Source organism: Mastacembelus armatus, chromosome 11, assembly GCF_900324485.2.
Source record: "Mastacembelus armatus chromosome 11, fMasArm1.2, whole genome shotgun sequence".
Classification (NCBI taxonomy): Eukaryota; Metazoa; Chordata; class Actinopteri; order Synbranchiformes; family Mastacembelidae; genus Mastacembelus; species Mastacembelus armatus.
Genome location: NC_046643.1, coordinates 10,789,471 through 10,801,245, shown reverse-complemented (window position 1 = coordinate 10,801,245; position 11,775 = coordinate 10,789,471). Strand labels below are relative to the sequence as shown.

Genomic DNA, 11,775 nt, shown 5'->3' with positions numbered 1-11,775 from the left:
ATGGCTCCAGCCCGGAGGGACTGCAGCGGCTGGGAGATGTTCCTCCCGACGGGATGCCTGCTCCTCTCTGTTTTGCTATTTCACCCTGCCCTGGCAAAGGTGTGCAACGACCGCACCAAACACGCACAGGACAACAGCTGGTTCACCAGGGACGGGGAAAACTTGCCCATTATGGTTTTAATGCCCATGAACGAGTCTGCCCTGATGAGCAGCATCAGCCAAGGGATCGAGCCGGCGGTCCAGCTGGCCATCAAGCACATACGGGAGTCCAGGAAGTACTCATTCTCACTCATCACCGAAATCTACGACACCGAGGTAAACACACAGAGTAAATCCTTTCACGAACCTGCTGGTTGGCTCAGACGTGTTTAAAACAGTTGTATATATCGTGTGTGTGTGTGTGTGTGTGTGTGTGTTCGTGTTCGTGTTTGCGCGCGCGCGTATGTGTGTACATGTACACGTGCTTATACACGCGCGTCATTGTCCCGCAGCGCTCCACACGGTGCGCGTCCAAAGGGAAACGCGGGGATCTGTTATGTTTGGTATTTGCGCAGCCTCTTGTTTGTGAACGTGCTCTCGTTGCGCAAAAGTCAACTGCTGTCGCAGTTTTTCCTCTTAAGTGACAAGAAGATGTTAGTGCCTATATCCCACGTTTGCCTGCCTCGCAGCTTGATAGTGCATTTAAACGCATCCTGGCATCATAAGACACTGCATCACTCTGGCACTCCGGAGGTACTCGCGCCTGCTCTCCCTGTGTTTGAATGCTTACCGCAATATCAGGATGAAACGGAGTGACAGGGTTTTGTAATGATACATGTCATCAATCCCTGTCACACAACAGAATTTTGATTAAAGCCAAGCATTTACCCTTTTTTTGTGATCGACTGATACATGATGGTGAAATGATTTTAGATGATTTTCATATAAAGATTTTTAGTCACGAATCAGTATATCTTTTACCGATTAAAGGGCTGATTCTCGTCGTGCCTGAAGATGGCGGTAATTGGATGTGCGATCCCCCCCCCCCGACTTCTTGCATACTTGAAAAGAGCTGCATCTCACAGTCTTCAAGCTCCAAATTAAGATCTGTTTATTTGGTAACAATAATATACCACTCCAGATGAAGTTCTCTTGAAATTTAGTCATCCTCGAATCTCAGCACGCTCTGACAATGTAGGCGTGTTCTCCATAATTTGTTTACACGTGAATTATTTGACTCAGTCAACAGAACTTACAGTGGCCTTCATGTGATCTATGAGCTTTTGAGAGCACAGCACCAGTGGAGGAGTTTGAAGCTGCAGCATCCTACTGTTGCCATGTTAACTTTTCAGGGTGTTGATCTCTCTTTAACAGTTCACCAAGACAAATCTGTCGAATAAGATAAATACTAATAATAAATTAAGTAGATAAATATAATAATAATTAGTAAATCGTTTCTGTATTTATAATCTGTTTTATACTATTACGTTGAAATAGGTTTCCTATGATTACTTTTCTCTCGTGCCTGACATAGCAATATATCTTTTTTTTTGGATTTCTTGTTCAGCATTAATTCAGAGTACTGTATTGCACAGGTGTGTCGGTGTGAAAGACCACACAAATCTCTGTTGACAGAGGTAAGCCCTCACAGGCGGCGTGCACTCAGACTATGTGATTAATATGCTCTTATGAGGGTTACGATTTTCCGCCTTTTATTCTCCTGGAGAGAAAGATGAGCTGGAAGCGAGAGGTCAGTGGGCCAGCGTGACATCCGCTCACTGGAAATGTCTTATAGTGATGCCAGCTTTCTAATACTGGCAATCAATGAGAACTCATGAGGACAGTGTTATTTGATGACTTTGTAGTCAAAGGCTAAACTCTATTACACTCTGGCCTTGCCAATCTCATGGTATTTGACGTTTGTTTTGTATACAGGCCAGCAAAATATCCGCACTCTGCTCATGTTTTAGAAATGTCAGAAATATTCCATCCCTGTACTAAAAGTCTTCCCCCTCGATAACGTGCACAGACACATGCTGAAATACAGTCAACACATTCTTTTCATTTGTGTATTAGTGGTAGACCTGAAAGAGATGCATCTGTTACTGTGCTAGATGAATTGTGTTAATGAGGAGCACTGGTCAGAGGTAGCCCATTAGCTCAGGCTTTAATAACTCAAAGAAAAAAAAACCCATGGTGCCAACAGCTTAGAGTATATTTACAAGCTGTTGGAAATAATCTGGCACAGCCTGGCATGGTCAAAGTCAACAAGGGACCACAGGGAGCACTGTAAAGTCCAAATGGCAATGTATTACTGCAACAGACTATCATTATGAAATGTTTACTGAGAGCAATAAAGAAACAAATGAGAGAAACATGATCTCAATAACAACGTAAGATATGAGCTTCTATTATTGTTTGTTTTTTATCCGATGAAGTGGTCTGAGGCGTTCAGTGTCTCAACACTTGTGTGCATTTACAGGTAGCGAAGACCTTTGCCCACGACAGGGTTATTGCTTTAGTGCTGAGAATATTGCTGTTGGAGCCTGTGACATGTTTATGGGAGCAATAATCTGAAGTTAGTGATGGTGTTGCTTATAACAATTTATCATACATGTGTTCATTATGCATTTATTGCCATGTAATCTTTTACACATACATGAACTAAAAGTCCTAACGTGCACACACACACACACACACACACACACACACACACATGCACACAGCTTCCCAGCATACCACTTGCTTATGTCAGAAAACAATACATGCACCAGTGCCTTCCTTTTTAGCCAGGTATCTGCCTATGTTGTATTTGTAAATGTGTGTGTGTGTGTGTGTGTCTGTACTGGTGGGCACTGGGATTTAGCCTGGCAGATGTAAGTAATCAGTCCCTGAGCAGAGGCTCTTTATCCCTTTATCCCCTGTTGGTGGAGCCATGGGTAGACTGAGCAAGTCCAGTCCGTCCCCAGGTGGTGTGGAGCTGGGTGGTGGTGCTGATGATGGGGATGGTGAGGCACTGGGGGACTGTCTAGCAGTAAACGAGCTGAGGCTGTGCTGCTAGAATGAGTTAGTTTGAGGTTAGAGAATTGGAGAAATGGTTACTGGAAGTAGAGCAGATGTCCTGATGTGGAATGCCTGGAGGTTAGATGTAATGCAGAATGGTGTAAATGGTCTGATCAGGCTGAACATGATTTAAATTTGTAGGTGCATCAGGCAATTGCAGAATATAGTTTTGCTTTGTAACAATTGCATTACAGGTAGAAAAGAAACAGAATAAGTTATACATAGTGCTTCTTCTTTAGAAGCTTAGTGCTGGAGCAAGAGCCGGTTCTCCAGTATAGCTCTAGATGTGTGTGATTGTGGGTTTTAGTGTAACTGAGGCGTGATACTGTAACTCTACAGGCTTAGAGGATCAAAGCTTTGGAGAGGACAGGAAGAACTGGAAGAGGATGGAGGAGAGACTTTGGGGCGTGAGAGTCTTCTAGGCTAAGCTACGCTAGTTCTCCAACTTATAGGATATGTGACAGGCCCTTAAGAGAAAAAAATAACTTTTTAGCAGAGTAGATAAAAATGGTAGCCTAAGTTTCTAAATTCATTGCCATCTTTTGGTCCACTATGACCAATCATATCAGACAACAGATCAATATAAACCTCTAATATTTTTATAGAGGTTTTATAGAATAGACCTCATAGAATAAGAGAGCTGTCTGCAATTTCTACTTTAAAATCATTAGGTTTGAAGGTATTAACACTATCATAATATGTTGAATCTAAATGCAAAGTCACAATGCCTAATTGGAGAATACAATGAAGAACTGGCCTAGGTGCATTAATTTCCAGTGCATCCACTGATAGTCTTGCAGCTGACTTGAAATTTGCTGTTGGGGTAATGTTACTGCAGGTCATTATGTTTTGTGAAGGCAGAAAGCAGCCGCATGATAATCCACATTTTTTTCACCTATTGTGTCAAATTAAAAAAAACAAATGCTGCTACACTGTACAGATCTCAGATGATTTGGTGCAGTGATCCATGCATAACTCACTGCCTTCATTTTGTGTTAACGAACAGAATAACAGAGCAGTTTATGTTCACGCCATGGATACGAGGCACAGCCTATTGTGTTACGCTCTGTGAAGGATAAAAGGATGCAATAACGTTGTGGTTGATGCCTTTTTTAGGGCAGATTTTTTTTTTTTGCAGAGTGCAAAGATTAACAAACATTATTATATTTATTTTTTGTTTATAGGTCGGTGTGTTACTTTCCTACACAGTTTAATGTGTAAGTGACACCATATTCTAATGTATTGGGCGGCTGCTATAGTAAGTGACACTCTAGTTCTTCCTGGTCTCTACTTGTTGGTGAACCTGGGAACCTGCAGCTAATCACAGTCCAGTGGAGGGGCTGAGAAACTGCATTTCTAGGCCTTATGACTGTTTTTGCTGACTGCTTACACAGTATTGGCTATTGTGAACTACTTGGTCCTACCTAGTCCAAAGCTCTCTTGTATGTCGTTGTCTTGTCAGAAAATTAATTATTTTGGTGGTAAATTTTAGTTAATGAACTAATCATATGTACTTTAGACTCCCTGCCATGAAGCCCAATAAAAAATGGCCCAATGGCAACAAAAGACTGAAATACAAAACAGTTTGGCTTCTCATATTCTCAAACTAGTTTATTTGTTATTCAACTTACCCATAGGGGTCATAACACCAGAGGTGGATGATTTCAAGCGACCAGCAATTTGCTGTAAACTCTTAGAAACTTTATGTCTGTGATCATCTTAACAAGTGCAGTTCCCATTTCCCTCTGCTCATGGAAAACTTAAATTTAGTTTATGTACTATAAGGGAACATGCTCCTTTGCTATCAGGTTTCCTATATGAACACTTATTTTTTAAAGGGAAATCAATACAAACACAAAGACATACCGTCTGTGGTTTGAAATGCAGCTCTTGCTCATGTGTAATGCACCAGATACAATATGGATATTTATAGCATATGACTGTACATTCATACAATACTATGGGCCTTTTTAGCAGATGTTAGCGATGACCTATTTTTAGACAGACTGCACACAGATATAAACTACTGTCCTTTCTGTCTTGAGAGGACTAGATGCAATGTGTCACATTTGTTGGCAAGGCCTGAAACTACTGTACGGTACACTTGTTCACAGAAGGAAGAATACCTCAGCTGAGCATATATGAAGTATTCTGTCATTTTGTCAGAATTGTTTACGTTTTCAGCAAAAAGGCATTACCATAATGGAGTTTTGAGTGCTGGTCTTGAATCAAAGTGAGCTGGTTCAGACCTGTTGGTCTTTAGATGGCTTTGGAGAATTTGTTTTAGCAATGTGTCGTTTGTTTACAGTGGAAGTCATTTTATATATTTATACAAAATGAGTATCCCACAGTACCCTTTACTGACACTGTGAGGTACAGAGTGTAATTTTACTGGTTCACACACCATAACGTTTTGGGCTTTTGTGTAAAACCACCTGACATGGATCAAATGAAGCAGCGCCTCTTGTCGTCTTGCATGTCAGAGTCTCAAATTGTACGCCAGGTATTATCCAAATATCTGACATTCAGCACTGTAGCGGTGACCCATGGTAGTCAACAAAGATTGCCTGTTGCTATTCCTACAAGAGTGAATATGCATGGGTAGTAAGGAAAAGCAGCCTGTGACAGCCTGGGTACTCTCCAGGCATACAGAAAGTGCTGAGTGTGGCTGTATGCACTGACCTGACACAGATAGTGAGGGATCAATGTGCAGCAGCCCTTCTCATAGAATGAACAGGATCTCAGGGGAGAATCAGAGAGAGGCGGGAGAGAGAAAGAGATGTGTGTGGGGTTATGAGATGGCGATCCTGAAATAGGGTTATATCATCTTCTATGCAGGAAGAGGAAATGGACAGCCTCTTAATTCTTATTGGCTCATAATGTAATGCCATTTGCGTTGTTTCTCTGAGGCTACACCATTTAATGGCCATATGGAAAAAAGCAATTACTGCATGCAATGAGAGATGCACATTACTGTAGATCCATTAAAGGCTACCATCAAGTTGTTCTGTCAGTGAGATAATTTTGCAGGTTCATAAGAGTATTGTGTTTTTGTTATTTTAATTTTTTCTGATTCACTGTTTAATATGGTGGGTGACCTTTTGTCAAAGACAGACGTCCAGTAGCCTGTAGGGCTTGAGACTGAAAACCAGAAAGAGGCTCGTATGACCCCTGAATCTGTCTCATAAATTAACTAAAGTATACTTGGGATTTTAAAATAGATCTAATGTTCTATTGTTAATTATGGAAAATTGTAAATGGAAGATGCAGAGATTGCATCGAATCCAAACAATATTAAAGAAAATATGTCATCTTTTTTTTTTTTTATTAGAACAAACAGATACAGTAGACCTCCCGGGCTTTGTCTCACTAGTGTCGGATTTAAAACTTCTTGTTTTTTGTGCGCCCATCTCTTCACCACTGCTTTTTAACCACACTAGACCTGACCTATTGACCACTATGTCTTGGTTGTCTCTGAGGTCTGTCCTAAAGCCTAAAAAGAGAAATAGAACAATAAAGAACATTTTCTTTCTCATATGTTAACACAAATCTTTATTTGATATACAGTAATAATGGTATTCTGAACACTAAAATTCAATTTATGCAGTTAAATGTACCAAATACAAATTGGCCTTCTGGCTTTCTCTGCAGAACACTTGGCATTCGTCTGAAAGAGATTAGTGTTTTTGACTGAATCTCATTGTTTGTGTGCATCTGTTGCTAATGTGAGCAAGAGAGAGTGTGTTTGGCATTACCTCATGTCTGTGCACTCTGTGGGTCTGATACACTGACCAAGTCAGGGGCTATTTGCATGAAAAGAGACAATGACTGAGTTCAATTTCAAAAGCACCTTAAGCATGTCTTCATGCTTGCAAAGCAGTCAAAATCGTGTTTGTGCATGAGCACTGCTGGAGATTGGGAATAGTAGAAAATAGTCTCCACACTGGGAGTGTGGGTGGAGATACTTACAGTATGGGAATATATCAGTGGACGGTAAATGTAATTCTTTGAGATGGACCCAATCATCCCACATTGATACTGTTAAAAAAGAGGCAATTGCACTGGATTCGTAAATGCGTGTTGTTGCACAGTCGCACGAGTTGTAAATAAGCGCAACCTCTCCTGCAAAAAGAAAAATGTTTAAAAATATTATTAATAGCACACCTCAAACATTCTAGCATAGTTTTGAGCCAAAGAATAAAAAGATTAATGCAATATCTAAAGCTCCACATATGTTGTTCTGAATTCCTTTCATCTTAATTACAATCGTGACATGCTCCTGTAGTCAAAACTTTAATGGATTCAGTTTGTGATAATCAGGTTTCAAATAAATTTGTCATTGTCAGTTTTTTTAATCTTGTTTTCTTTGTGCCATCCTATTGTGTTTTCCCAGCAGATGCTATGATGAGACATCTGTTGGCAAGGCCCCTCTTCATCTTTTTGCTTCTTTTCTCTAAGACTGTACTGTCATTGAGATGCACAATGACTCAGAAAGGTGGCAAATCAGGCATCTGGCTGCCATTAACGTTAAACAAACAGCTACTCTCTGAGTCACATGGCTGCATTGTGGTGCTGAAGGAGAGACACCCACTGGGAACTCACCCAGGAGATAGAAACAGGGTGGGAGGATGGAAGAAGAGGTGGTGGAGTCAGACAATGGGGACTTTAGGAGGACGAAAGAGAGGAGATGTAGAGAAGAGAGATAGCAGGTATGGCAGGTAAACTGGAGAACAAACAAACACTGTAAATGCCACTTAAAATTAGCGATAGATGAGAAGTGGTTGAGGATGAAAATCTCCCGTCTTTATTCAGCGCTGTTTAAAAGCCTGACAAGATGGCTGCCGCTATGTGTGCAGCACTAAGTCGGCCTACCTGGTGCTGCCATCCATCTCCGGCCAGACAATTAACACTGTGGATGTTTATCAGCTGCTGCAGCAAAAAACTCTTCACTCTTCCTCACTCTCAAAGATGGTGTAAGATTTAGCATTATCTCATTATTTTTTGTTTCTGTTTGAGAATTGCTTCAAAATGATATTTAAGATGTTGCAGTCTGTTTACTAAACTCTGCAGACAAGATCCCGGAGAATATGTTTGTGTACTTATGGTTACCAACCCCAAGAGAGGTGCCCTGCTGTTGCAAGTCTGGAGAATTTCCATCACTAAAAGACTGTGTTTGAATGTATGAGCGTGAGAGACAGGCAAAGGAAAGAGAGGCTGTGCGTGTGAGATGAGCTTCGGATATTTTAATGTTGCTTCTCTTCAAAAGTTGTTTGACCTTTAACCTATAAACACCAGACATGAACTAAGGCCTTACTATTCCAGATGACCTTTTAAATAGATGACTTGTTTTCTGCTTGATATCACCTTTGTCACCATTTTTATGCCTTAATCCTTAAAATTTCATATCCACTCCCTCACTCCATCACTGTCTGCTCCTTTCACTCCACCACTACTCACTCACACACACACACACACACACACACAGACACCACAGTCACCTCTGTGCTTCCCTGTCTCTCTCCTGTGAGTGGACAGAAATGAAAGGATTATCGTGGAAAGGGTGTGCCGTTGTCATTAGAGATTGGACAAATACTCTGTGCATGTTCCTGTCTGTTGCTCTCATGGGGGCCTTGCACAGAGCAATAAGCGGAGAGAGTCTGTCCTTGTCAGTCCTGTAATTACATTAAAGCTCATGTAATTCTTGGCTAAAACAGAGGAGCAAACCATTGTCTGCTTTTTGGGAGAGGGATGTGTGCACACATGGGTATACATCTGTATAGGGTGTACATAAGTATACTCACTTATATTGGTACAAGTTTGTTTGAGGGCTGATTATATGTGTGTGTATTGCGCACGTGCATTTGCGGGATACTAGCACCATGCAATGTGTATGATTATAGCATGTGTGCACCCTGTTCCCAGGGGTCAATGGCACTTAACACGAGCTCCCAGAGGGCAGCTGGTTGTCATGGCCGCAGCTGGGATGTGCGGAGACTCAGATGCCACAAAAGAATAATGTCCTTTCTTCCTTTGTCTCTGCCTTTCTCACCATGACAGGCGCCTACACATGCACACGCTTTTTTCAGCAATCTTCCCATCTCACATGTACTCACTCTCATTCATACACACACACACACACACATACCCATTGTGAGTGGTCAACGGAGGGCACCAGGGACTGGCCTACCTAAGATAGATAATTGGAAACAGGTAGAATTGCCAGTTTTTTGGTTTTTTTTTGTCATATTGCCCAGGAGACTTCACTTATTTCATCAACCTAACACTGCACAAGTTTCTTCTTTACAATAACTGGCAATTTACAAGAGTCACGGACCCTCAATTTGTTCAAAATCTAACACTAAATGGTGTTTTAATGTAGCTTATTTAGAAAACCACTTCCACCCACAATGCAACTTATTGCTTTATACAAATTCAGTATATGTACACATCAATACCTAAACTCTTCCAACATTTTAGCTATATATTACCATTCAGACACTCGAAGGAGTAACTGTCAATCACCAGCAGTCTCGAGCCACTTCCAGTTAGGTGCAATGTTTCAGCAGTACACGCTGCAGCATACCCTGTAATGGATGCTTTCTTGCTGTTAAAAAGCAATTAAAGAATGCCATTAAACAATAAGATGAAAACTGAACTATCTATATTATATATCAGTGATGAGTTCAGAGAACTGTAATAATCCTTTCTTAAAATCTTTCCTCATCATTTTCTCAATTTCAATATTTACGCACCAGGTTTTGATAAAGATTTTATATCATACAAATTGGCATGATTGGTCCATTATAGAAGCAATTCCAAATAGCACACACTTCTACTTTCATGGGTTCTACCTTTTTTTTTTTTTTTCTTACATGCTGGTTTGCTTCATGGGATACCGGAACATGTAATTGTCAGTGCTGTTTCTCTGTCCTTCTCTAGAATGAGATGCTTAGCTGAAGGATCAATTATACAGTTTCAATCACAATGATAAGGACCTTCGTGGTGCACCTGTCGGAAGCACAGCCTTCACAGTTATTTTACAGAAATAGACTGTTTGATTTAATATGTTAAAGCTTCCTCTAGCCAGGATCATTTGCTCATCCAGTTGTGTCGAGACAAACTGTCGGTTCTTGTTTTGCTTTTCTTCTTTCAGTGTGTGCCATTTTGATTTGGCGATTGTAATCCTCTGTGTGTTTTCCAGTGTTTTCCTCCTTTAACTGACTACATGCTGGTTAAATGTACAAGGCTTGTCTCAAAGTGTAAAATGCAAAGATTTCCTGCAGGTATAGTGTCCCAGAATGTTTTTATGTGGCACAATGCAGCTCGTTGCTCCAGCAGGTTCTGATACACATCAGACCTTTGTCTATTTCCTGCCCAGTCGTAGTGGATGGCTACGAGCTCTCCATCCAGGACTGCCGGGGCCTGTTAGCAGAAAGCGGTTGGTGAGCCCATTGTGTGCCAAGAGTGATAACAACAGACAGTAAAATCACAGATGCAACCTACACACAAATGCACAAACACTCCCTGTCACACTCCCTAAATACCCATGAACGACAACAGTGGTATACATCTGTCGCGTCGTTCCAAAGCAGGGAATCATACTACATGCGATCACAAAAGGCTGTGCAATGATGATAAGAGATCAATTGCATCCAAGCTCTATCTTGTGTGGCTTTATCTGCAGTCCAGTCTTTTTGCTTGCATGTTTGTGTGGATAATGCAAAACAGATTAAAGTGTACTTTGTTTTGGAATTGCATTTTGTCTGTGAAAACATCCAAAAACATGAGCACAACTCCATATCTCCACACCCTCTCACACCATTACACACAGAAGCAACTGCACCATAAATGCTCGTCTTGGCTGCTGCACATGTCGTAATGAAGTCTTCTCTTCTGTTAATGCATCTGTAAACAAACCATGTTGTAGGCTGTAGAGCAGGGCCTGTGGTCGTGGCTGTAAAGAGTAGATAGTGTTAGTGGGCCTTCATCAGACTGCAGCGAAGATGGTGCAGAATCCTGATTGGATGGTTGCCTGTCTGACGAATGAATTGTTACTGTACGGTAGAAGCCCCTTTCACTTCCTTCTTAATGAGGAGAAGAGGGCACACTGATGGTTTGGCCTATTGTTTCCTTTTACTCATTAGTTTCTTGCCATGCACTATGGCTGTTGATGTTTGAACATTCACATCTCTGTTTTCAACTAAGCTGAATGTGTTTATTCATCAGTCCTTTGCATTAACACCAAAAGCAGCGCTATAAAGCACTTTTTCACCTCCAGTCCCACTATTAACCCTGCTATGATGTCTGTTATGTCTCTCTCTCTCTATCTTTTAATTATCCACCATGTGTTTTTACTTTTTAAATGATATAGTTTTCAATGCAATCAAACTTAACAACAGACATAAACTACAGTTCTCAAACTGCTGAGATCTTCTGCATTGTGCCTTACATGTAATGATCAAAGTAAACTAGATTTGTGACGTTCACTGTTCTGAGTATAAGGAACGTCAGGTGCCCAAAATGAGATAGCATGTTTTCCATGTCATAATGCAGTTAAAAGTAGGTCTATATTTAAGAATGCAGGGGCAGATCTATAGGGGGGCAAGTGGGGGCAGGGGGAATAGTTGAATATTCAGGTCTGGCCCTACTGTGCACACACATGCACAGATGCACATGCAAACACAGTCATAAACAGGGTCATACGAGAAAGTGCTGGTCCAGAAGTGTGGGCCA

At 41.1% G+C, this 11,775-nt stretch overlaps 1 protein-coding gene across 1 annotated transcript in view; it reads left to right on the top strand.

Annotated features, from left to right (window-relative positions):
* gabbr2 (gamma-aminobutyric acid (GABA) B receptor, 2) overlaps positions 1-11,775 on the top strand; it is a 142,529-nt gene continuing 130,754 nt past the window's right edge. The window contains exon 1 of the mRNA XM_026300632.1: positions 1-315. Coding sequence (XP_026156417.1) covers positions 1-315 — 315 coding nt within the window. The remainder of the gene's footprint in view (positions 316-11,775) is intronic.